This window comes from Saccopteryx bilineata, chromosome 2 (assembly GCF_036850765.1).
Source record: "Saccopteryx bilineata isolate mSacBil1 chromosome 2, mSacBil1_pri_phased_curated, whole genome shotgun sequence".
In the NCBI taxonomy this organism is placed as follows: Eukaryota; Metazoa; Chordata; class Mammalia; order Chiroptera; family Emballonuridae; genus Saccopteryx; species Saccopteryx bilineata.
The window spans coordinates 269,544,639-269,572,334 of NC_089491.1; the positions used below are offsets into that span (position 1 = coordinate 269,544,639).

General features: G+C 40.5%; 1 protein-coding gene across 6 annotated transcripts in view; it reads left to right on the top strand.

The window, feature by feature from the left end:
* Positions 1-27,696, top strand: part of TMEM116 (transmembrane protein 116) — a 131,467-nt gene that overhangs the window by 13,728 nt on the left and 90,043 nt on the right. For 5 of the 6 annotated variants that reach the window (XM_066260573.1, XM_066260570.1, XM_066260572.1 and 2 more), the window contains exons 4-6: positions 8,027-8,158; positions 20,473-20,604; positions 22,845-22,949. In XM_066260573.1, coding sequence (XP_066116670.1) covers positions 8,027-8,158; positions 20,473-20,604; positions 22,845-22,949 — 369 coding nt within the window. The remainder of the gene's footprint in view (positions 1-8,026; positions 8,159-20,472; positions 20,605-22,844; positions 22,950-27,696) is intronic. The other variant, XM_066260574.1, reaches the window with a different exon arrangement.

Sequence of the window (27,696 nt, forward strand, 5' to 3'; positions counted from 1 at the left end):
TTACTTGTAAGTTTGTGATGATACTTTGAGATATTTTGGACAGTGTCAATAGGTCTTCCTTTTCTTCTAGGTAATTATTTTAACTATAACTTTGAATACTGAGAGATTGACTATTAAATGTGGATTTTTGGGATGTGTGTATTATCAAGGTTAAGGAAACAAGAATGCTGTTTGGAATCTATATTCACTCTGAACGTGGTAGGGTCCTGCTTAGAGATGAGTCTTCTGATGTTAATGTGTTGGTTAAATTGCTAGTGGGGCGAGGAAATATACTACTCACAAAAATTAGGGGATATTTCAAAATGACTATGAAGCTATAAAATATTCTCTAATTTTTATGAGCAGCATTGTTCAAAGATTTTGCTATACTGGCCCTGGCCGGTTGGCTCAGCGGTAGAGCGTCGGCCTGGCGTGCGGGGGGACCCTGGATCGATTCCTGGCCAGGGCACATGGGAGAAGCGCCCATTTGCTTCTCCACCCCCCCCTTCCTTCCTCTCTGTCTCTCTCCTCCCCTCCCGCAGCCGAGGCTCCATTGGAGCAAAGATGGCCTGGGCGCTGGGGATGGCTCCTTGGTCTCTGCCCCAGGTGCTAGAGTGGCTCTGGTCGTGGTAGAGCGACGAGCATCGCCCCCTGGTGGGCAGAGCATTGCCCCTGGTGGGCGTGCCAGGTGGATCCCAGTCGGGCGCATGCGGGAGTCTGTCTGACTGTCTCTCCCCGTTTCCAGCTTCAGAAAAATACAAAAAAAAAAAAAAAGAAAAGAAAAAAAAAAAGATTTTGCTATACAAAATATATTTGTTTTGCTTTTCTGGCCTTCTAGACAATTACAATTTAATGGTCAAAACAGAGCAGAAATATATCCTGTATAAAACTATTTGTACCGCCTGACCTGTGGTGGCATAGTGGGATGGAGTGTTGACTTGGAAGCACTGAGGTCGCCGGTTCGGAACCCTGGGCTTGCCTGGTCAAGGCACATGTGGGAGTTGATGCTTCCTGCTTCTCCTTTCTGTCTGTCTGTCTCTCTCTCTCTCCTCTCTAAAATGAATAAATAAAAAATATTTTTTTAAAAACTGTACCAAAAATATCAAGTCAAAAACCTTCCTTTTATTGATGTATAGTTAACAAATAAAAATTCTATATTTTAAGGTATAAAAAAACAAACAAAAACCTTCCTGATTCAGAGAGGATTAGAAAGAGTGATGAATTTGCTAGCTCAGAAAAGATTTTAATAGAAATGACACAACTATTTCTCTGAAACCAAATGGCACAAAATTAGGCACCATGTAGTTTTAGTATATATATGGGAGAACTTTTGTGTGTGGAAAATGTTATTGGTTTTATTGGGCCTGCTTTAATAATAAAAATAGTTCTGTATGTGGGACACTGACTGTGTTCCAACTATGCTGAATGCTTTATCTTATTGGTCCTCATTACTCTCCTGTGAGGATGGTGGTAGCCCCATTTCACAGGTGAGGAAATTGAGGCTCAAAGTCATAAGATTAACTTGTTCAAGTTGTATAGGTAAGTAGCAGATCAGGGATTTTCAAAAGTCCAACTCTTAACCACAATCCCCCTTCAAATTAAACACAATTTTAGTACTTATTATATTTTAGACATGTGCTCAGTGTTTTAAATGCATTTTTCATATAATCCTTAAAACAACTCTCTGAGGTGGCTATTAGGAATCTGATATTATAGATGAGGAAATGGAATCCTAGTTAGGTTGAGGGACTTTGCCAAAGTCTTCTAGCTAGTAAGTGTTAGAGCTAAAATTTGAGTGCAGAGTTGTCTTGTTCATAGCCTCTCCCCCATACACTTTTAAACAGTGAAATATGCTCCCTAATGAAAAGAGAATTTTTAATTTCAGACATAGAATGTGACTATGTAAGTAAAACTAGAAAGTAGAAATCTTCATACTATATTGTCATTGCCTGCCAAAGTAATCTTATGCCTCATATCTCCTTTGATTCAGATTTCCCTAATGTTTGTTTCCTTTGCTGAAATTTGAGTTCAGATGTGATTAAGACAATAAAATATGAGTAACATAGTGGAAAGAGCTAAGCAGAGTTTCTCAGTCTCGGCAGTGTTGAACTTCAGGACTAGATGATGATTTGTTGTGGAGGGCTGTCCTGTGCATTAGGATGTTTAGTAGACTTGACCCACAAGATGCTAGTAGCGACACCCCCCACTTCCACCTCTGGCCCAGTTGTGACAATCCAAAATATCTTCAGATATTGCCATATATCTCCTGGGAGAGGCAAAATTGCTTCTGGTTGAGAACTGCTGTTCTAAGGTGTCCTTTGGCATGACAGTGAGTTAGAGCTTTAGAAAGATGAGTCTAGTTTGACTTAAGATGTGACTTTTAATTTCTCTGGCTTCAGTTCTCACACTTTCACTTAACCAGAGCCTAAAGGACCTTGACAATTACTAGTTTAGTGGTTCTCACACATTCTGTTTTCTTGGCCTAGGAAAAATTCTGTTTTTTCCAGGTTGAAAATGTCAGCCATACTTTGCTGTTTTCCTTGTTTTCTTCATCAAAAGAGCATTTTTGTGTGTGTGTGACAGAGACAGAGAGAGATATATAGGGACAGACAGACAGGAAACAAGAGAGATGAGAAGCATCAATTCTTCGTTGCAGCACCTTAGTTGTTCATTGATTGCCCTCTCTTATGTGCCTTGACCCGGTGGCTACAGCAGATCTAGTGACCCTTTGCTCAAGCCAGCGATCTTGGGTCCAAGCTGGTGAGCCTTGCTCAAACCAGATGAGCCCGCACTCAAGCCAATGACCTCGGAGTTTCGAATCTGAGTCCTTTGTGTCCCAGTCTGACACTCTATCTACTGCACTACCACCTGGTCAGGCTCAAAAGAGCTTTTTTAACAGAAAAAAAACCCCCAAAACATGGAAGGCATTATCTGAAAAAGACAAAAATAGTCTATTAAATTTAAATTATTATAGTAAATTGGAAAAAAATCCATGGGAAATCTTTGAGGGGACTAGCTGATGATACAGTGACTCAGAGGCAACCTGAAGCAAAAAGAAAGTGGCCCAGGCTAGCCTGTGTTTTAAAAAAAAACAAAACTTGGGGCAGATATTCTTCACTGCACTTATGTGACTTCATTTCCTCATAAGGGTCACTTTTGATATTCTTTCTTTCACTTGAATAGAAATATTGGGAAGCAGAGTTTTAGAAGAGTATTACTATAAATTGTTTTAGATCTTTTGCCTTACCAGGATAGACCTGGAAGTGCATTACCCCTTACTCCACCCTCATTTTGCTTTTGCTTTTGCTTGAAGTTAGACAAATGTAAATGTATGTGTTTGTGTATGTGTAGGGGTGATTGTTATGTTTTTTTGTTTGTTTGTTTTTTAGTAAGAGTGAGAGAGGGAGCGGCAGGGACAGACAGACAGACAAGAAGGGAGAGAGATGAGAAGCATCAGTTCTTTGTTGCGGCATCTTAGTTGTTCATTGATTGCTTTCTCATATGTGCTTTGATTGGGGTCTCCAGCTGAGCCAGTGTCCTCTTGCTCAAGCCAGCGACCTTGGGGTCATGTCTATGATCCTACGTTCAAGCCCTGCGATCCTGCACTCAAGTCAGGTGAGCCCGCACTCAAGCGGGCAACCTTGAGGTTTCAAACATGGATCCTCAATATCCCACGCCAACACTTTATCCACTGAGCTACCGCCTTGTCAGACTGTGTATGTGTGTGTGTGTGTTTAGATATTATTTATTCATTTTAGAGAGGAGAGGAGAGAGAGAAAGAGAAGTGGGAAGAAGCAGGAAGCATCAACTCCCACATGTGCCTTGACCAGGTAAACCCAGGGTTTCGGGCTGGTGACCTCAGTGTTCCAGGTCAATGCTTTTATCCACTGTGCCGCCACAGGTCAGGAAATGTATATATTTTAAAAAGAGGTTTTGCTTTCATATTTTGGACCACGTCTTATGCCTTTTCATGTCTTCCTTATCAAGCACTGTGTTGATTGTATTTTCCTTAAAGCATAGGCTGTATTATACATTTCTTAATATTGCTTTCAACATAGTATCTTATTTATTTTTTATTTTTTTCATTTTTCTGAAGCTGGAAACAGGGAGAGACAGTCAGACAGACTCCCGCATGCGCCCGACCGGGATCCACCCTGCACGCCCACCAGGGGGCGACGCTCTGCCCATCCTGGGCATCGCCATGTTGCGACCAGAGCCACTCCAGTGCCTGAGGCAGAGGCCACAGAGCCATCCCCAGCGCCCGGGCCATCTTTGCTCCAATGGAGCCTTGGCTGCGGGAGGGGAAGAGAGAGACAGAGAAGAAAGCGCGGCGGAGGGGTGGAGAAGCAAATGGGCGCTTCTCCTGTGTGCCCTGGCCGGGAATCGAACCCGGGTCCTCCGCACGCTAGGCCGACGCTCTACCGCTGAGCCAACCGGCCAGGGCCCATAGTATCTTATTAAACATAGGAGGAGGGAGTAAAATCTTTCTTGATTTTAATAATAGGTACTCGGTTAATTTTTGTTGTTTAATTGATTGACTTTATTTCCTGTTACTAGAACTAATGGTTTTCCAACCATGAGTGAATTTATGTAAACCTCCTCCTTTACCCTGACAAAGGCTTTAGGTGTGTGTTAATAGCCAACAGCACCCTATATATAAGGCTATTTCTTTTTTTTAAATTAACTTTTAGACAGACGAGAGAGAAAGGAAGAGAAGAGAGAGAAAGATGTCAACTCGTCGTTGCGTCACTTTAGTAGTGCATTGATTGCTTCCTGTACATGCCTTGACTGGGGGCTCAAGCAAAGCCTTGCTCTAATTAGTGACCTTGGGCTCAAGCCAACAACCTTGGGCTTTAAGCCAGTGATCTTTGGGCTCAAGCCAGTGACCTTGGGATCATGTTGATGATCCCTCGCTCAAGCCAGTGACCTCTGGGCTTTAAGCCAGCGACCTCGTGGTTTCGAGCCGGCAACCTTAGCGTTCTGGGTGGATGCTCTATCCCCTGCACCACTGGTCAGGCTGTAAAGCTATTTCTTGAGTCAGTGACCTTAATTATGTTCCTGCTTACAAAAGCCAGTTAACTGCTTTTCTCCTTCAAAGTTTATTTTGTATTGTTTTACTTTTTTACCCATTAACAGTTACAAACTTGGGGTAGGTCTTAGGCCAGATTAATCTGTGAATGTGCCATCTGGCTGTAATTTTTGCAAGATTACCCAGAGCAAAAGCTATATGTGGTGAAAATAATACTATTAGATGTTTATTAAATAAGACTTTTCCAAATGGTTGTGCCAACAAGGTTTTGAAAGGAGCCATTGCTTCATGTTCCCATTAATACTTGATATTGTCAGACTTAAAATTTTTGCCATGGCCTGACCTGTGGTGGCGCAGTGGATAAAACGTCAACCTGGAAATGCTGAGGTCGCCGGTTCGAAACCCTGGGCTTGCCTGGTCAAGGCACATATGGGAGTTGATGCTTCCAGCTCCTCCCCCCTGTCTCTGTCTCTCCTCTCTAAAAATGAATAAATAAAAATTAAAAAAAATTAAAAAAAAAAATTTTTGCCATGGGTGTGTGATTTTTTTTCTAATTGTGGTTTTAATTTTCATTGCCTTGATTATTGATGAGGTCAGGTATATATTTATATGTTTATGGCCATTTGAATTTTCTCTTAAGTACTTGTCCAAATTTTTTGCCCATTTTTCTCTATTGGGTTTTCTTATTGCTTTGTAAGATTTTGTTTGTTTGTTTGTTTAATATTGTTTAGACTTTGATCCTTTGTCAGTTATATGTGTTATAGATATTCCACTTTGTGGCATGTCTTTTCACTTTCTTTATGGTATATTTTGATATGTGCATTTTCATTTTAGTGTGATCAAATTTTTCAGTTACATTTTTAGAGCTTTCTGTGTTCTGTTTAGGAAAACTTTACCTAACCAGAAGTCGAAGACAGTTTTGGTCTTAAAACTAGTTGGAATTGATTTTTGAGTGTGAGGTTAAAAAGTTACAATTTTAGTTTTATCCATATAGATGCCCAGTTGTTACAGCACTATATTTTGAAAAGACTGTCTTTTTACTGTTGATCTGAAAAGCCAACTCTATCATATATCAAAAGTCCTTTTATAAGCTTGGATTTGTTTGGAGATCCCTATTCTGTTCCATTGTTCTGTTTGTCCATCACTGTGCTTAGTACCACAGTATCTGCACTGGCTTTATATTAAGTTTTTTTTGTTTTGTTTTGTTTTGTTTTGGGTTTTTTTTGTATTTTTCTGAAGTTGGAAATGGGGAGGCAGTCAGACAGCCTCCCGCATGCGCCCGACCAGGATCCACCTGGCATGCCAACCAGGAGGCGATGCTCTGCCCATCTTGGGGTGTTGCTCTGCCACAATCAGAGCCATTCTAGCACCTGAGGCAGAGGCCACAGAGCCATCCTCAGCACCCGGGCCAACTTTGCTCCAATGGAGCCTTGGCTGTAGGAGGGGAAGAGAAAGACAGAGAGGAAGGAGAGGGGGAGGGGTGGAGAAGCAGATGGGCGCTTCTCCTGTGTGCCCTGGCCGGGAATCGAACCCAGGACTCCCGCACGCCAGGCTGACGACGTTCTACCACTGAGCTAACCGGCCAGGGCTTTATATTAAGTTTTTATATGTATTAGGACAAGTTCTTCTTCTTTTCCTTCAAGAGTATCTTGCTTGATATTCCTTCAAGAGGTTGTCTTGATCTTTTGTATTTCTATATTAGATTTAGAGCCAGCTTGTCAAATTCCACAAAAAAAAAATGTTGTGATATAATTGAGATTGTATTCATCCTATATGTCAATTTAGGGAGAACTGGCATTTTCATAATATTGGATCTTATAATCCATGAGCATGGTATATTACTTCACTATAGATCTTCCTTTGGTGATTCTCAATAAATATTTTACAATTTTCTCTATAGAAGGACTAAAACTATTTTTAGGAAAGTGGGTGTGAGGAGACCAAAAGAGGAAGGATACGAAGAAGGGAGCAAGACAGACTTCAATGTGGTCAGAAATTCAAAGTTGACATATGCAATTTATACTAGTATTTTCATTGATATGGAAACATATTATAGATGAATTAACTCAGGGGAAGTTCTTTCGTGTGTGTGTGTGTGTGTGTGTGTGTGTTTTATCTTACAACTTTGTAATTTCTACGTCAACAAAGAAAAAAAGAGAAAAATGCACATTAATGATATTAAGATCGAAAGAAAAGCTTTCATTTTCTCTTGAGTCCTCAACCATATCCCTAAATACTTATCTGATTTCCTATTGTTAAAAGACATTGGCTGTGAAACTAGAGAATTTTTAATTTTTTATTTGTGATACATCTCACAAAATTTTGTATCTGTTCATTCTTTCCTTTGACACTGTGTCTGAGGAGGAAGTGTCTCTGTGAGGAAGAAGGCCCAGTGCTAATCCATAAGTATTCAGATTCCAGGGCAGTTAGGAGAGTTGTGATTAGGGATTCCTTCCTACCTGGTATAGTCCTTTGCATTCCCCACTGTCAAGTAGTGGGAGAGGCCCCAGAAAAATGATGCCTGGTTGTTCTGTTAGAAAGGCAAAACATAAAAATAGGCCCTGGCCGGTTGGCTCAGCGGTAGAGCGTCGGCTTGGCGTGCGGGGGACCCAGGTTCGATTCCCGGCTAGGGCACATAGGAGAAGCGCCCATTTGCTTCTCCACCCCCACCCCCTCCTTCCTCTCTGTCTCTCTCTTCCCCTCCCGCAGCCAAGGCTCCATTGGAGCAAAGATGGCCCGGGCGCTGGGGATGGCTCCTTGGCCTCTGCCCCAGGCGCTAGAGTGGCTCTGGTCGAGGCAGAGCAACGCCCCGGAGGGGCAGAGCATCGCCTTCTGGTGGGCAGAGCGTCGCCCCTGGTGGGCGTGCTGGGTGGATCCCGGTCGGGCGCATGCGGGAGTCTGTCTGACTGTCTCTCCCCGTTTCCAGCTTCAGAAAAATACAAAAAAAAAAAAAAAAACCCATAAAAATAATTCATTGTTAACATCATTTATGAAATGAGGCTTTTGTTGCTTTCACAGATAAGGCCACTCTTTTATCTGAGCTTCTCTGACCTCCTTCTGGGGATATGCTGGCTCATTGAAGCACTTCTTTATGGAACTTCAGCCCCCAATAAAGACATTGTCTGCTATAACCTGCAAGCAGTTGGACAGGTGAGTACGATTTGATTCTCACTGTACTTGCAAGAAAGGCACACTCAGATAAATAGGAAGCAAAAATAATACATCCTTGGAAGTGGGAGCCTTTTGTTTATTGTTATACTTTGAAATGATAGCTTTTATTGTTTTTCCATTTTAAAAATATTACTCATTTATTAGAACATTTGGAAAATTCAGAGGAGCAAAAAGATAATTAAAATCACCCAGATATACTCACTCTTTAATATTTTATGTATATTACATATCTTTCTGATCTTGTTTTCCTGTAAGTATATGCATTTTAAAACAAAATACTACATTAATACTTTTTGTTATCTGCTTTTATTATTCAACATATTGTCTAAGATGAATCCTACACTACATGACATACAAAGAACAAAAGAATGTCACCCATTCTCATGGGAGAAGACAATCAACAAACACAAATTTATTTAGGGAAACTGTCAATACTGGGATTCCTCCCTCACTTTCCTGTCTAAACGTGGCACTTCTCTGCTTTCAATGGCCTAACCAAAAGATAGTTTCTATCACAGTTTAGATGCCTTCATTCAGCGGCATATGATTGGGATACAGACTGGAGGCAAAGCTGTGAGAGGGAAAGAGAAAAGGAGTTTACTTTTCAGAGTCCTCAAGTAGTTGATTTTTATATTTTCCCCAGAGTTTATGTTTCTAATTAATGGGAGAGTTGGGCTGTAGAGGGCTTAAGCATACTAGCTTATTACTTAATTTTATTTTTTAATCATGGTAAAATATGAGCAACATAAAATTTACATTTTACCATTAAAGTGTTTTAAATTGTGGTAAAAAACATGTAACGTAAAATTTACCACCTTAACCATTTTTTTTTTCATTTTTCCGAAGCTGGAAACGGGGAGGCAGTCAGACAGACTCCCGCATGCGCCCAACCAGGATCCACCCGGCATGCCCACCAGGGGGCGATGCTTTGCCCCTCTGGGGTGTCACTCTGTTGCGTCCAGAGCCATTCTAGCGCCTGAGGCAGAGGCCACAGAGCCATCCCCAGCACCTGGGCCATCTTTGCTCCAATGGAGCCTCGCTGCCGGAGGGGAAGAGAGAGACAGAGAGGAAGGAGAGGGGGAGGGGTGGAGAAGCAAATGGGCGCCTCTCCTGTGTGCCCTGGCTGGGAATCGAACCCAGAACTCCTGCACGCTAGGCCGATGCTCTATCGCTGAGCCAACCGGCCAGGGCCGTTTTTTTTTTTTTGTTTGTTTTTTTTACAGGGGCAGAAAGAGAGTCAGATAGAGGGATAGATAGGGACAGACAGACAGGAACACAGATGAGAAGCATCAATCATCAGTTTTTCATTGCGACACCGTAGTTGTTCATTGATTGCTTTCTCATATGTGCCATGACCGCGGGCCTTCAGCAGACTGAATAACCCCTGGCTCGAGCCAGTGACCTTGGGTCCATGCTAGTGAGCTTTTTTTGCTCAAGCCAGATGAGCCCATGCTCAAGCTGGCTATCCTGGGGTCTCGAACCTGGGTCCTTCCGCATCCCAGTCCGACGCTCTATCCACTGCGCCACCACCTGGTCAGGCACCTTAACCGTTTTTTAAGTGTACAGTACGATGGCACATTGTTGTGAATGTATACTATCACCACTATATAGCTCTAGAAATTTTCATCATACCAAAATTTAAACTCTGTGTCCATTAATGAATAACATTCCATTTCTCTCACCTCCCACCCCTGGTAACCATCATTCTACTTTATGTCTCTGTGAATGTGACTACTCTAGGTACCCTATATCAGTGAAATCATATATTAGGACATACTAAGCCACAGACAATCCCTGAGACTAAACATCTCTGTAAGCACGGGGCAGGAAAAGATCGATGAAAGAGACTGGCCACTCTAGTCTGGACATTAACAGAGCTTATTTAGGGAAACTTACATATGAGGCACTTCTTGAGTGCCCTCAAGACAAAATGGATGTCCTCTACACTGCTTTGCAGGTGCTAAAGAACTATGTAGAGTAAAGGGGTAAATAGTCACAGGTACTAGGATGAAAATATACTAGGTATGGAAAATTACTTTAAACATGCTTGATCAGGTCAGGACAATGGCCTGTTCCAGAAACCAGCATGTAGTGAGAGGCAGCGGAAGGGTGCTGATTTATGTCAGAATGAACATTGATTATGGTCAGACATTCTCTAGGGGGAGATTGTGGTAAGTGGTATCCCTTGTGGTCCAGGTCCAGTTTGTGGGTCTATAGTGGTTATCTTAGAACAATCTCTCCACATTATACAGTAGTTGCTCTTTTGTGTCTAGCTTATTTCCCTTAGTTTAACATCTTCAAGGTTCATCCATATTGTAACACGTCAGAATTTCATTCCTTTTAAGACTAAATAATATTCCACTGCATGAACATACTACATTTTATTTATTCATTCATCCGTTGAGGGACACTTGGATTACTTCCATCTTTTGGCTATTGTGAATAGTACTGCTATGAACACTGGTATACAAATGTCTGTTTGAGTCCCTGGTTTCAGTTCTCTTGTGTGTACATGTCTAGGAATAGATAATTCTGTTTAATATCTTGAGAAAACACCATTTTGTTTCACTGCATAAGGGCTCTAATTTCTCCATATCTACACCAACATTTGTTGTTTTCTGTTTGTTTTTTATAAAAGGCATCCTATTTGTAAAATGGTATCATTGTGTTTTTAATTTTCCTAATGATTAGTCATATTGAATATCTTTACTTGTTCTTATTGGCCATTTGTATAATATTTCTTTTTTGGAGAAATGTCTGTTCAAGTTCTTTTCTCACTTTAAAATTTTTTGTTGTTTATTTATAGGAGTTTTTTTTTTTTTTTTTTTTTCATTTTTCTGAAGCTGGAAACAGGGAGAGACAGTCAGACAGACTCCCGCATGCGCCCGACCGGGATCCACCCGGCACGCCCACCAGGGGCGGTGCTCTGCCCCCCAGGGGGCGATGCTCTGCCCATCCTGGGCGTCGCCATATTGCGACCAGAGCCACTCTAGCGCCTGAGGCAGAGGCCACAGAGCCATGCCCAGCGCCCGGGCCATCTTTGCTCCAATGGAGCCTTGGCTGCGGGAGGGGAAGAGAGAGACAGAGAGGAAAGCGCGGCGGAGGGGTGGAGAAGCAAACGGGCGCTTCTCCTATGTGCCCTGGCCGGGAATCGAACCCGGGTCCTCCGCACGCTAGGCCGACGCTCTACCGCTGAGCCAACCGGCCAGGGCCTATAGGAGTTCTTTATATATTCTGAATACTAACTCATTATTTGATATGTGATTTGCAAATATTTTTCCTGTTCTTTCATAGGTTGCCTTTTCACTCTGTTGATTGTGTTCTTTAATGCACAGCAATGCTTAATTTTGATGTAGTCCAATTTATATATTATTTCTTTTGGTGTTGTATTCAAGAAATCATTGCCAAGTCCAATGTCATACAGCTTTTTCCCCTAAGAATGTTAAAGTTTTATCTCTTAGGTTTAGGTTTTTGACCCATTTTGAGTTAACTTTTGTATGGTAAGGTAAGGGTTCAACTTCATTCATGTATCTGTGGATATTTAGTACCATTTGTTGAAAAGACTGTCATTTATCCCCATTGAATGGTTGTCACTGTTATTTAGAATCACTTGACTGTATATGTGACAGTTTATTTCTAGGCTCTCTATTCTGACCTAGTAGGTAGTTTTCATTAAGATTCAGTCTTTTGTATAGTTCTGTGGGTTTTTGTTTTTTTTTACAGAGACAGAGAGTCAGAGTGAGGGATAGACAGGGACAGACAGGAACAGAGAGATGAGAAGCATCAATCATTAGTTTTTTTTGTTGTTGTTGCGCATTGCGACACCTTAGTTGTTCATTGATTGCTTTCTCATATGTGCCTTGACCATGGGCCTTCAGCAGACCAAGTAACCCCTTGCTCGAGCCAGTGACCTTGAGTCCAAGCTGGTGAGCTTTGTTCAAACCAGATGAGCTCGCGCTCAAGCTGGCGACCTCGGGGTCTCAAACCTGGGTCTTCCACATCCCAGTCTGACACTCTATCCACTGTGCCACTGCCTGGTCAGGCGTTTGTGGGTTTTGATAATTAAATAATGTCATATATCCACCCTTATGGTACCATCCAGAATAGTTTTACAGTCCTAAAGATTTCTCTTTACCTATTTATCCTTCTTCCCCTCTCTCTACCTCTCCCTCTGATAACCACTAATCTTTTTACTGTTTCTATAGTTTTACTTTTTTTCAGAATATTATGTAGTTAGAATTACACAGTATATAGTCTTTTCAGATTGGTCTCTTTTATTCAGTAATATGTATTTAAGATGCATGGTTGCTCATTTCTTCGAAACAGAAAAAAAGAGTCATTTGTATCTTTATTATATGCGGCTTAAGTGTCTGTCGCCGATAGCTTATTGGTTGCTTGCATAACTGTACTAGCCAATGGAGTGAAGTTGCCACGGCTGAACGCAAATTGAGCGGGTCAGGGGGAAGGTGAACATTTGTTTGCATTGGCAATCATCTGCTTTTGAAACAATTTAAGGCTGAACGCAAATTGAGCGTGTCAGGGGGAAGGTGAATATTTGTTTGCATTGGCAATCATCTGTTTTACATAAAAACTACATCTTAACGTAATTTCTTTTAAGAATGCCTCCTAGAAAATACAGCACTGAAGAGGAGAGAAAAGGAGCTAAAGCTGCACAAAAACGGCTTTCTTGACAAAAAGAAACCACTGAGCAGAGAAAGACAAGGCTTGCTTCAGTCGCAGAGCAAATGCGTCTTTCTCGGCAAAATGAGACTGATGAGCATAGAGAAACAAGGCTTGCCTCAGATGCAAGACAAAAAAGCCTGTCTCGACAAAATGAGTCCCTTGAACAAAGGCAGGAGAGAAATGCAAAAAAATGACAGAGTAATGCTGACCGAAACGCAAAAAGGATTAAAACAGTTTCAAACGGAGAAACTTTAATTTTTGAGCATTCCTCTGGTGACATGAATATTAAATGTGAACACTGTCAGTCCTTAAACTTCAAGTTAGAAACTAATCGATTTGACCATGGCAAGAAAGGATTTTCTCAATGTTGCAAGTACAGAAACATTGTAGTTCCACTAATTGAGAATTATCCACCATTCTTGAATAAATTATTGACTAATCAGCATCCAAATAGCAAACAGTACATGGATAGCTCTAAAAAATGTACCACCAGTGGTTTCCTTCATTGCACTCTACTTTAAGCAATTAAGCAAGTAGAAGGGGGAAACCCCGTGGGGCACTAAGCAAAGGGGCATCCTCGCCGCCTGCCCTGGGTAATTCAGTTTGAATTAGCAGACACCTTTGCACAAATCATTTTAATTACAATTTATAATATCTAGAACAGCGGTCATTTTGTATGACCGCCGGGCTTTCTAGTATTGTATATACAATTTGTAAATCATACATGTTTTCAGAAATGTTTTCTCACGGTCAATGGCTTATCTTTTCATTCTTCTAACACTATTTTTTGCAGAACAGATCTTTTAAAATTTTTCAATGAAGTGAAATTCACATAACATGTAATTAGCCATTTTCAAGTGAACAGTTCAGTGGCATTTAGTACATTTATAGTGTTGTGCAAACCTTAGCTCTGTGTGGTCCCCCAAAGTTTTTATAACCCCCAAAGGAAATTCTACACCCACTCAGCACTTACTCCCTCATCTACCCACACCCAGCCCCTGGAAATCACCAGGCTGCATTCTGACCTCTTTTAGGTATTTCATTTAAATGAAAGCATACAGTATGTGACCTTTTGTGTCTGGCTTCCTTTACTTGCATGTTTTCAAGTTTTATCCATGTGATAGCATGAATCACTACTTCATTTCTTTTCATGGCTGAATAATATTTTATTGTATGTATATACCACAATCTGTTTAGCCATTCATCTGTTGATGGACATATGATTGTTTTCACCTTTGGCTACTGCTGCTATGAACATTTTTGAACATATATTTCTTTGAATACTTGTTTTCTAATGAACTCCAACTTACCAACTTTTTCTTTAATAGATCATGCTTTTACTGTTAATCTGAAAACTGATCACCAAACCCAAGGTCTCATGGATTTTCTCCTGTTACGTAGCTTTGTATTTTACATTTGGGTCTGTGACTCCTTTTGAGTTATTTTTTGTGAAATGTATAGGTCTTTGCCTTCATATTTTTACATATGAATATCCATTAGTTTCAGTACCATTTGTTGAAAAGACTCTCCTTTCTTCACTGAATTGCCTTTCTTCCTTTTTCAAAGTTTAGTTAACTATATCATTGTTAGCATGGTATGTCTTTCTCCTTCTCTTTATTTTTAATCTACTATGATTTTATATTTAAAGTGGTTTTTTGTAGATAACATATAGTTGGGTCTTGTTTTTTATCTACTGTGACAGCCTCTGTCTTTTATTTATTTTATTTTTTACAGAGACAGAGAGTGAGTCAGAGAGAGGGATAGACAGGGACAGACAGACAGGAACGGAGAGAGATGAGAAGCATCAATCATTAGTTTTTCATTGCGCATTGCAACACCTTAGTTGTTCATTGATTGCTTTCTCATATGAGCCTTGACCGCGGGCCTTCAGCAGACAGAGTAGCCCCTTGCTGGAGCCAGCAATCTTGGGTTCAAGCTGGTGGGCTTTTTGCTCAAGCCAGATGAGCCCACGCTCAAGCTGGGGACCTCGGGGTCTCGAACCTGGGTCTTCTGCATCCCAGTCCGACACTCTATCCACTGCGCCACCGCCTGGTCAGGCCAGCCTCTGTCTTTTAAAAAGTTTTTGTTGAGGTATCCATCATCATACATAGCTACAAAAATCTTTTCTTATGATGAGAACTTTTAAGATTTAATTCTCAGAAACTTTTATATTTACAGTACAGTATTTATAACTATAGTCACTATGCTGTACATTACATTCCCATGACATATTTATTTTATAATTGGAAGTTTGTACTTCTTGACCCCCTTCAATTTTGCCCACCCCCAGCCCTACCTCCGTTGAATTACCAGTTTTTCAAATCTTGCTGGTGGAAGGAGGCACTATTCTTGGCCCTATGTGGCCTCTGGATATTGTTCTCTCTAACCCTTTTAGATGGTTCTTTTCTCAGCTTTGGGTAATTTCCTTACTGTACCAACCAGTACTTGGCTGAATACTCAGAGGACCCTCTGTAAATATTGAGGCTTCTCTGAGCAGCTCTTTCCTCTCTGGCATTTTGTTTTGTGAACTCTAGCTACCTTGGTCTTTCTGGATTCTTAGTTCTGTCTCCTCAAGTCAGAGTATTCCAAGCTTTGCCTCAGTTTCCCCTTCCTATACTGCAGCATGGAAACTCTCTCTAATAAGTAAACTAAGGGAGTATTATGGCTTACCTCGTGTTTCTCATGTTTCACAGATCACTATCTTTTGTTGTCTGATGTCTAGTATCTTGAAAACCATTATTTCAAATGTTTTGTCTATTTCTGTTTGTTTGCCAAGAAGGTAAATCCAGTCCTTTTCATTGTACCATGGCCAAAAGTGGAAGCCCCAGTTTAATTTTGTAAAGTTGTGTATATTTTTTAGTCAACCATGTGATGACCATTATGCCAGGTATCTTTATGTCATTATTGTGATATCAAGTGTTTTAATCATAGTTGTTTAGTACATATTTCATAATTAAAACTCAGGGACTGAAAATATGCTTATGAAACTTCTGCCTTTGACTATTCAGGGTTAATTTGGAGGTTTCAGGAGAATATATTGTTTAAATAATTTTTAAGAAATATCTAAATTATTATTTCTTTGTGTGACAGAGACAGAGAGAGACAAAGAGAGACAGAGAGGGACAGATAGGGACCGACAGACAGGAATGGAGAGAGATGAGAAGCATCAATTCTTTGTTGCGGCACCTTAGTTATTCATTGTTTTCTTATATGTACCTTGACTGGGGGGCTACAGCAGACCGAGTGACCCCTTGCTCAAGCCAGCGACCTTGGGCTCAAGCTGGTGAGCCTTGCTCAAACCAGATGAGCCCGCGCTAAAGCTGGTGACCTCGGGGTTTTGAACTTGGGTCTTCCACATCCCAGTCCGACACTATCCACTGCACCACCAATTGGTCAGGCTCTAAATTATTCTTTAGAATAGAAAATAAATATCTAGATGCTTCCAGGTTAAGGTAAAAGTTTCAATATTCCCCATTGTATTTCTTCTTGATAAATTATGCCATCTTAGAGGGGGAAAAAAATCAACTTAATTTGAATCTTTTCTTTAAATTGAGGCCTATAGTTCAGATGAAATAGTTCAACTGGTGTATTTATTCAACTGTGAAGGAGTAATAATAATAGAGAATGAAATACACTTAGAATTAGGAGACCTGGATTCTTAGTATTTTTGTTAATAATCTATAAAACTGATGCCTGACCAGTGGTGGCACAGTGGATAAGGCATTGACCTGGAATGCTGAGGTTGTCATTTCGAAACCCCCAGGTTGCTAGCTCTGAGTGCAGGCTCATCAGTGTGGGGTCACTGGCTTGCATGAGGGATTGTCCACATGATCCTAGAGCTCACAAGCTTGAGCCCACTGGTCACTGGCATGAAAAGTCCAAGGGCACTGGCCTGAGCAAGGGGACACTAGCAGGGCTTCGGTCAAGGCATGTATGAGAAGCTCAATGTGCAACTAAGTAACACAACTATGAATTGATGCTTCTCATCTCTCTATTTCAAAAAATAAAAAATAAGCCTGACCTGGTGGTGGCGTAGTGAATAGAGTGTCGGCCAGGTACACTGAGGACCCAGGTTCCAAACCCCAAGGTTGCCTGCTTGAGCATGGGCTTATCCATGCATGGGCTCACCAGCTTGAGCCCAGAGGTTGCTGGCTTGAAGCCCAAGGTCACTGTCTTGAGCAAGGGGTCATTGGCTCAGCTGGTGACCCCTGGTCAATGCACATATAAGAAAGCAATCAATGAACAACTAAAGTGCCACAACTGCGAGTTGATGCATCTCATCTCTCTCCCTTCCTATCTGTCCCTCTCTCTCTCACTAAAAAATAAAAAGTAAAGAAAATGAAAACAGAGAAAAAAAGAATCTATATGACTGATGAATTAATTTAATCTTTTATTTTTTTCCTGCAAAGTGAAAATCTTTAAGGATGCTCTAATCTACTTCATAGAATTTTTGAATATTAAATAGGATGTGTGGTTACATGTTTTATAAAATTAAAGTTTATATATGAATGTGATGTTTTTATAGATTTCTCTTTTTGAGAAAGGAAAGCAAGACCATTCAATTAAGTTCTATACCAAGAGTGATTGCTTCTTCCTAGTCCTGGAAGGAGATTCAACTTATTACACAATTTGGATAGGTTTCTGATACTCGTTTTGGATAGTTTTTTATAGAGAGAGATGTTTGATAAGACAGAAACTTTAGTTTGACAAGCTAGGTTGACTATGCTGATCTGTCAAGGCATTAGAGCCTCCTTCTCCCAAAATTGGTTTGGAAATGGCCAAGACATGCTCAATGTTTTGGCTAGGAATAAGAAACCTAGCGTGTTCAGGGAAGAGAACTGTTCCAGTACAGCTGCAGCACCTCCATACCATTTCACTGAACTGGAAGAGAAGAAGTCAATCATTTACTAGAAGCTCACAAGCCCAAGATAAACTATGAAAAGAGAAAGTATGCTCCAACTGTATAAGCCACTAGAAGAAAAAGTGCCCTGAACCAGAGATTATGAGATTTTGGTCAATGCCAAGCCACAGCTGTATTTTATATATAGTTCAATGCCTCTTTTAAGAGTTAAGGTATTGGCCCTGGCTGGGTGGGTCAGTGGATAGAGCATTGTCCCAGCACGCCGAGGTCACAAGTTGTATAACCAGTCAGGGTACATATGAGAAGCAACCAATAACTGCACAACTAAGTAAAACAAGTTGATGGCTCTCTCTCTCTCTCTCTCTCTCTCTCTCTCACTCTCTCTCCTTCTCCCTCTCTCTCTCCCCTTTCCACTCCCTCTCTTTCTCTCTTCCCCCCTTTCCCTCTCCTCCCTGACTCTCTCTCTCAAATCAGTGGAAAAATTCAAAATAAAAAAGAGTTAAGGTACTAACCACCCAGCAAGACCCTTCTTGTCTCTGAATTCTTTTTAAAACTGAATAGTAGCAAAGCCTGAAATTTTCTAAGTCTGGTTTAAATACAGTTTTCACCAGCCCTAGGTAAATAGTCAGAAGAGCCATGTTCTTATATAACCTGTATTGATCTTCTGATAATCCATTACTACTGACCTCTTTAACTTGACAGCACACATAGACACCAGTTTTACAGAATCCAAGTTTCCTAGAGTTAGTTTTTATGCCCCTGAAGATCACTTTAAGTCTGGTAATATAACTAAATTTCTTCTTAGGCAAATTAGGATGAGAATGTGTCAAACAAATCTTTAGGGCCTAACCTTCACTTTAATCCCAATTTATTTAGTAAGAATTATTTAGGAATGTTTCCCATTTTCTCCCACTTAAGAGCTGGGAATTAGATGTCATAGTTGGTTATTCTGTTATTCCATTAAAAAGCTAAAGGAAAACTTTCTCTACTCATAACACTTCTGACACCAAATGTGTTGTTCCCACACCAAACAGTTCCTCAACTTTCCAGAAACCAACTTGGTGTCCTACAGTTCAATTCTGGCACTAAAAACTAGAGAGTTAGCGTAGACCCCATAGGTTAAGAGCTCAGGTCCACAAGATTGCCCTGTATTTCAGATGCTAGTTGGAAGTAGTGGATTCCAGGTTACCCATAATTCTATCTGACTTGGTACAATCAGGGGTTCCCAGGACCCCCTCCTAAGATTCAATTATTTGCTATAATGGCTTACAGAACTCAGGAAAAAATTTTACATTTCCCAACTTATTATAAGGAATATAATTAAGGTTATAGATTAACAGCCAGATGAAGAGATATATAGGTCAAGGTCCAAAAGGGTCCTGAGTGCAGGAGCTTCTCTGTCCCCATGGATTTTTTTTTTTTTTTTTTGTATTTTTCTGAAGTTGGAAATGGGGAGGCAGTCAGACAGACTCCCTCATACGCCCGACCAGGATCCACCCGGCATGTCCACCAGGGGGCGATGCTCTGCCCATCTGGAGCGTTGCTCTGTTGCATCCAGAGCCATTCTAGTGCCTGAGACAGAGGCCATAGAGCCACCCTCAGCGCACGGGCCAACTTTGCTCCAATAGAGCCTTGGCTTGGGAGGGGAAGAGAGAGACAGAGAGGAAGTAGAGGGGGAGGGGTGGAGAAGCAGATGGGTGCTTCTTCTGTGTGCTCTGGCTGGGAATCGAACCCGGGACTCCTGCATGCCAGGCCGACGCTCTACCACTGAGCCAACCGGCCAGGGCCTGTCCCCATGGATTTTGAGTGTGCCTTCCTTTTGGCATGTAAATGTGTTTACAACCCAGAAGCTCTCTGAAACCCATAGTTCAGAGATGTTTATGGAGTTTGCATCATGTAGGCATGATCAGTTATTAACTCAATCTCCAGCCCCCTTTCCTCCCTTAGGATAGGTCTGAGAGTTTCAAGCATCTAATCATGGCTTGATATTTCAGTGACTAGCCCACATCCTGAAGCTATCCAGAAGCCCACCAAGAATCACCTCATTAGAACAAAAATCACCCAGGAAGCTCTGGGGGACTTGGGAGGTCTGTGTTAGATGGTGCCCTGTCACCCCCGTCACTTGGAAATTCCAAGGGTTTAAGGAGCTCTGTGTGAGCAACGAGGGGCAGAGACCAAATATATGTTTCTCATGTCACAAAAACCCAAACTTGACTCTTTTTCTCTCTAGCTCCATTCTACTGGAGCTTCCTGGTACCTAGTTTAATAATACTCTTTAGATAACTGGAGACCAAGGTAGAAATACATACTTTCCTTAAAAATGGAACATTTTCATTTTGGTATATCAAAAATTTTGATATGTAAATTATAAAACTAATATATGTTCTCAATAAAATAAATTAAAAGTAAAGAGGAGTATATAAGTGAAAAGAAAAAGTTTGCTTCCCTTTTTTGCCTCTGACTTTCCTAATTTGGTCGGTTCAGATGAAATGTCTCTACTTTTCAAAATTCTCTTCTAGAAGGTTCTTGAGAAAAAGCTGGGAGTCAGAGAAGGCAGGGCACTCTGTTTGCACAGGCAGGTGAAGAGGTCCTAGACTTCCAAGTGTCACCGTAAAGAGAGAGAACCAGTCACCTGACTTAAACAAACAAGATGTCCAAGTTTCTGAATCTAGATTTCTAGTTTCATTCTTTGAGCAGAAAGACTTTTTTAAAAATAATAATAATAAAAGATTTTATTTATTGATTTTAGAGAGAGGAGAGAGAGAAGCGGGGGATCATCAAATCGTTGCTTCTTATATGTGCCTTGACCGGCCAAGCCCGGGGTTTCAAACCTGCAACCTCAGCGTCCCAGGTCAACGCTTTATCCACTGCACCACCACAGGTCAGGCAGAAAGACTCTTTTTGAAAAAATCTTTTTGAAAACTGGTGCCAAGATTGTTAGAACATAGTTAGCAGTATTAATCATTTCCATTGAAGCAGAGTGAAAGAAAATGGGCTTAAGCAGTAGTAGAAAATAATTTAGTTTGGGTGAAAACCTTAAGGATTGCTATGACAGAAATAAATGATCAGGGTCACTTTGGTGTTGCCCTATCAAATGTGTCTAGAATTTTTATCTGTGTGAAGTGGATTTGCTATTTTTACATGAAGGCCAGGTGATCACTAGATAAGTGGGTCAGCGCTTCCTAAACTTTAGGATTTTATGAATGGGTAAAACTTAAAAAAAAAAAAGTGTGAGTTGTCACAGTGTTGCTAATTTTGTGTCCCACTAAATTAAGAACACTTAAAAAACAACTGCTGAATTCATAAAAGGGATAGCAATTGATACTAAAAAACTAGGCAAAATAAAATAAAGGATTTTTTAAAGTAGTAAATTTAGCTATATGGAAAACTTATTGCCTGTATTTTTCTCAGTATTTCTTAGACAAGTGACTATTTTGTCAGGGATTAGCACTAATTTCTTAACTAGCATTTGGAAATTATTCCACTAAATGGTCTTTCAAAGTCCTTTCCAGGTTTAGGATACTAAAGCTTCAGGATACATGAATATTTTTTTATTTTGAGCGTTTCTTCTCCTACTGGGGTGGGTGTGAGATACAAATTAGAACCAGACTTATTCACCTATTATATTATAACTTTATAATGTGCCTGCAGTTACTGAGTTTCTATCTGATTTAGATGAAAAGAGTTTTATAGGCAACCTAGAGCTGGTTTGGGGCAGGGAGAACTGGCTCAGTACAGCTAGGGCACCCATGTGCCACTTCACTGAACTGAAACAGAAGAAATCAGTCAATTACCAAGAGCTAGTCTTGTTCTGGCACTTACCTGGAAGCAATGTGACTTTGAGAACCAAGCCGTCAGATATAGTTTAGGTGTTTGATTAATAAGTTGAGATGTGATGTTTTCCTTGTGAACTCAGCCAATCAGTAAACAGATGTTACAGTGACAGAAAAACATTCAGATAAGAAGGCTTTGTCTAGAATACAGCATCTGGTGCTGAAAGATGGAATCTGATCCCTAGTCTAAGATGCTGAGATTTTAAATTTTATTAGATGACTAGCTCTTCATGGAAATAATTGACTTCCTTGTATATGATTGTCTCCCACATCAATCTTGGGATCAGAAACAAATTTATTGCTTTTTCCAAAAGGATCTAGGGGTATTACGTTAATATATCTCTTTATCAGAGATAACTACTATGGAGAAACAAGGTAAGGGGAAAATGACAGTTCCAGACACTGTCCTGGTCAGCCTCTTTATTTGCTCTTGGCTATTAAATTATAAAACATAGTTCAAATTTAGAGTAGAAGGTTCTTGTTTATCTTTCCTGTTACAGTTCTTCTTTACAGTAGAGTTGGTGAGTCTTGAGTTTCTGAAAAGAATACAAAGTAGTTAAGATGATAAATGTGATTATTGGTTAACAAATTGGATAGCACAGATAGAGAAAATTCTCATCACCACTGATCTTGAGAGCTGACTTTACCTCTCTCCTAATGCTGTCTGACTTTGGACAATTTTACAGCTCAAGTTACTCAGGAAAAATAAAAGAAAGGAACTTCAGCTAAATACATTTTGCTCCTAAGAGATATAATAAGGAGAGGTTGAAACTTTTGGTTAAGTGAAATTTTGTTAACCAGTAATCACATATAGGTATTGAGTACTTGAAATATGACTAGTGTAACCGAGGAACTGCACTTTAAATTGTATTTAAATTTGAATAGCCACATTTATCTAGTAACTACTGTCCTGGCAGTGCACATCTGGATAATACATGACCTCATGGTTACCTACTGAAAAAATGGAGACCTGGTATCTTACTTAGTGAGCCTAGTCACGATCTTTTTACATGAACTATTGTGCAATTCACCAAATTCTTGCCACTAATCTGCTTTCTAACACTGAGACTACACTTCATATTTTTAAAATTTACTGACATCCATTGTCTTTTCTATTATTTTTTAAAGCAACTTCCCTCTTAGTTTTATTTCCTTTTGTATTTATTTGAGTGATGTTTAATAAAATTATATAAATTTCAGGTGTACAATTCTATGTTATATCTTGTGTAATAAATTGAAGGAAATCAAAGTGGGGCAGTTACGATGGCTTGTTTTGATTTTCACCTAGATATTCTACATTTCCTCATTTCTCTACACGGTCAATTACATCTGGTATCTGTACAAAGAGCTAAGGATGAAACATACGCAAAGTGGACAGAGCACCTTTTCCCTGGTAAGTTTTATTCAGAGCTAATGGTTAATAGCAGTATACTAAAACAAACCCATATGTTCTTGATAAATGGTATAAGCACTTAGCACTGACTAGGTGAATTCATGGAGGTTACTAAAAGAAAAACCATGTTCTCACTGAGTTTCTATACTGTTCTCTTCTCTCATGCCACCAAAAAATCAAGGATTTGATTATAGATACTGGAAAGAGAATGTTTGTTATGCTCTTCTATTTCTTCAGTATGGATAAGTAATAGATACTGGTTTGCAGAAGGGCAGAGGAATTAATGTGTGGTAATCAGAAAACAAGATTAACCCAGGGAGCAGTTTCCTTCTTTGGTTCACAAGAAGTTTGGGCTACTGCCTAACATTATAGGAGGATATGTAAGAGAGGAGAGTACTAAGTAAGAACATCTGGACTCTTTTTGTGTGTATATACATATTTTACATATTACATAATTCACCTATTTTATTTTTATTTTTTATTTTTTATTTTTTTGTATTTTTCTGAAGCTGGAAACGGGGAGAGACAGTCAGACAGACTCCCGCATGCGCCCGACCGGGATCCACCCGGCACGCCCACCAGGGGCGACGCTCTGCCCACCAGGGGGCGATGCTCTGCCCCTCCCGGGCGTCGCTCTGCCGAGACCAGAGCCACTCTAGCGCCTGGGGCAGAGGCCAAGGAGCCATCCCCAGCACCCGGGCCATCTTTGCTCCAATGGAGCCTCAGCTGCGGGAGGGGAAAAGAGAGACAGAGAGGAAGGAGGGGGGGAGTGGAGAAGCAAATGGGTGCTTCTCCTATATGCCCTGTCCGGGAATCGAACCCAGGTCCCCCGCACGCCAGGCCGACGCTCTACCGCTGAGCCAACCGGCCAGGGCCAATTCACCTATTTTAAGTATACAGTTTAATGATTTTTAAAGTAAACTTATCAAAGGTGAAGGAATTAAAAAAGAACTTATAGACAACAGTACAGTGATTATCAGAGGAAAAGGGAGATGTGGGAAGGGTGAAAATAGTAAAGGGTTAAGGGAGAATAAATGGTGATGGAGGAAGACCTGACTTGGGGTGGTGACCATATAATACAGTATACAGATGATGTATTATAGAATTGTAGCCCTGAAGCCTACATAATTTTACTAAACAAAGTCACCCCAATAAATTAAATAAAAACATACGCTTATCAGACTGTACAGTCATCATTAGTTCTGAGACATATAAAAGTGGTACACTGTCATGCACAGGATGAACTTTAACAAATATTTCTTGAGTGAGTAAATGGTACTATCGCATCTTTTTTTTTTTTTTTTTTTTTTTTTTTTACAGAGACAGAGAGTCAGAGAGAGAGAGATAGATAGGTACAGACAGATGGGAATGGAGAGAGATGAGAACATCAATCATCAGTTTTTCGTTGTGACACCTTAGTTGTTCATTGATTGCTTTCTCATATGTGCCTTGACCGTGGGCCTTCAGCAGACCGAGTAACCCCTTGCTCGAGCCAACAACCTTGGGTCCAAGCTGGTGAGCTTTGTTCAAACCAGATGAGCCCGTGCTCAAACTGGTGACCTGGGGGTCTCAAACCTGGGTCCTCGGCATCCCAGTCCGGCGCTCTATCCACTGCACCACCACTTGGTGAGGCCATCACATCTTGAAAAGAGTAGTTGAAGATGAATCAGGAGATCTGTTTTCTAGACCCAGTTCTGTCACTGATCTTCTATATGACCTTGAGCACATCACCTCCCTTTCTTGGGCCTCAGTTTTCTAATATAAAATGATGTGTTGGTCTATGTGATCTTAATGCCCCTTCCAGATCTAAAATGCTATGATTCTTTTAAATCCTAATCTGACTGACTGACTTAAGAAGATATTCTTTTCCTCTTAAGAGAAGAATTGGCCCGGGCTAAATGGTTTATTAGTTGGTTAGAGCATTGTCCTGATACACAAAAGTTGCAGGTTGAGTCCCTGGTCATGGCACATATAGAAATAGATTGATGTTTCTGTCTCTCTCTCTCTCCTTCCCTCTCTGAAATCAGTCAATAAAAATAAATAAATAAATAAATAAATAAATATATATATATATATATATATTTTTTTTTTTTAAAAGAAGAATTGCTTTTCTAGCCTAGTTCTTGATACACACTGTTGGAGAAGGGCAGAGGCATAGAATGATTTTCAATTTTCCGCTCTTTTTTTTGCTGTAAGGAGAAATGGTGGTGGGGAAATTATTGGGGGAAAAAAACAACTTGAAGAGACAGACACCTTATGCAGCATCCTGGACAAGATATTGCAGTCTATCCACGCACTCAAAAGAATTTTTGCAGCGATTAAATATTTTATGTACTGTCCAGTTCAGTAGCTACTAGCCATATGCAGCTCTTGAGCACTTTAAATGTGGCTAGTGTGATTGAGGAACTAAGTTTTATATTTTATTTAATCTTTATTTTAATTTAACTACATGTGTTGAATAACACAGGTCTATATTCTGGTGCCCTTTTCTCTTGTCCACCTCTGGGGATTCAATACTTACAATTACTCTTCTATACTTTAAATTTGTAAAATTTATCAGTTCCCTACAATTTAGAAATGACCCCTGCCCATGGCTATGTATCCTTTTAGCTGTTTGTCTATATAATCCTAGAATCCTGGAAGTTATTACAGAAAAACTCATTTTCGTACCTTTAGGCAGATGAATGTCTAAAAGTTCTACAGTCATATAGGGGTAGTATTTCAAGTTGTTTTTGTTTGTTTGTTTGTTTTTTGTATTTTTCTGAAGCTGGAAACGGGGAGAGACAGTCAGACAGACTCCCGCATGTGCGCCCGACCGGGATCCACCCGGCACGCCCACCAGGGGCGATGCTCTGCCCCTCTGGGACATCGCTCTGTTGTGACCAGAGCCACTCTAGTACCTGGGGCAGAGGCCAAGGAGCCATCCCCAGCGCCCAGGCCATCTTTGCTCCAATGGAGCCTCGGCTGTGGGAGGAGAAGAGAGAGACAGAGAGGAGGGAGAGGGGGAGGGGTGGAGAAGCAGATGGGTGCTTCTCCTGTGTGCCCTGGCCGGGAATCGAACCCGGGACCTCTGCACGCCAGGCCGATGCTCTACCACTGAGCCAACCGGCCAGGGCCAGTATTTCAAGTTTTTAATCATTCACTCACAAGCTAAGAGACGGGCTGGAATTGGGAGAGGTTATTCTGTCACAGAGTCATTCCCTAAAGAAGCTGCCACAATGAGACCAGATATCAAGGATGGAGACAACAAAGGAGAATATGTTTTTTTAGGCTTAGGCTTCTGCCAGGAGAACAAATTAATTTTTGAAGGTAAAGGAGGGAGAGACATAAGATTAACTGTCATCTGTGGTATTCTACTGCTTTATATTGATACCAATGCACATACTGTACTTTTATTTATGTAACATATGCTATGACACTAGTTCCAAGAAGATAAAACTCTAGACAAAAAAAATTTAACCCTACTGCCTATTTTTCTGTCTATAGCTTTATACCAGGAGCCTTGAAGTTTTAATATTGTTTTCATTTTTGAGTTCTCTTTTAAATACCCTAGGAAAACTTCTGCCCTATTTTATTTTTTTTAATGAGAGGATAGGAAGGCAGACACACACTCCTGCATGCACCCCAACCAAGATCCACCCAGCAAGCCCACTAGGGGGCGACACTCTGCCTATCTGGGCCCCTGCTCCATTGCAGCTGAAGCCATTTTTAGTACCTGAGGTGGAGGCCATGGAGCCAATCTCAGCACCCGGGGCCAACGTGCTCCAATTGAGCCATGGCTGCAGGAGGAGAGGAGAAGAGAGAAAGAGAGAGAGAGAGAAGTGAAATGGAGAGGGGTGGTGAAACTGATGGGTGCTTCTCCTGTGTGCCCTGACTGGGAATTGAACCCAGGACATCCACATGCCAGGCCAATGCTTTACCACTGAGCCAACCAGTCAGGGCCAGCCCTAAATTTTTATGAGTAAGCTTTTTATCAGAGATTTCATTGACATCCAGCTGAAATCAAGAATTAAACACAGAATAGCCACACGATGTTGGAGGACAGAATAAAGAGGAGAGATGTGGTTGGGAGAGGTCACCAAAGACTAATTTTATTTATTTCCCATTTTACCTAAAGTCAGCACTGGCTACCCAACTTCAAATCATTTGCTATCCTTGATTCAGAGTTCTTAAGGCAAATCAATTACTCATTTCTGATTATTGATTAAGCTCACTTAATGCTAATTGATCCCTAATAATGCCATTCTATATGATCTCTACTTTAAAATAAAAAAAAAACCAAACTTGTCTTCTATTATGTTACCGTATTTTTTGCTCCATAAGATGCACCTGACCATATGACACACCTAGGATTTTAAGGAGGAAAATAAGAAAAAAAAAATATTCTGAACCAAATGGTGTGTTAAAATATTTAATAAAATACCGTATTTTTTGCTCCATAAGACGTCACAGGCATTTTCTCCTCCACTTTTAGGGGGGAAAAGTACATCTTATGGAGCAAAAAGTACGGTATATCTTTAATGTTTTTTATTCTATAATATCTTAAAGGTGTTCTATTCAAAATATTTCCCCATCAATTCCTAGTGGGTAGGGACCATTATTCTGTAATTTGTTTTACAGTGTCTAAGACAACTGGAGGTATTTGAAATGTTTTTTCTTCTGGACTCTCGCAGGTCTTGAAGGATTTATAATCCAGAGGGCTTATTTGACCCTGCCTCATTATACTAACCCTGATTTATTATGCTTT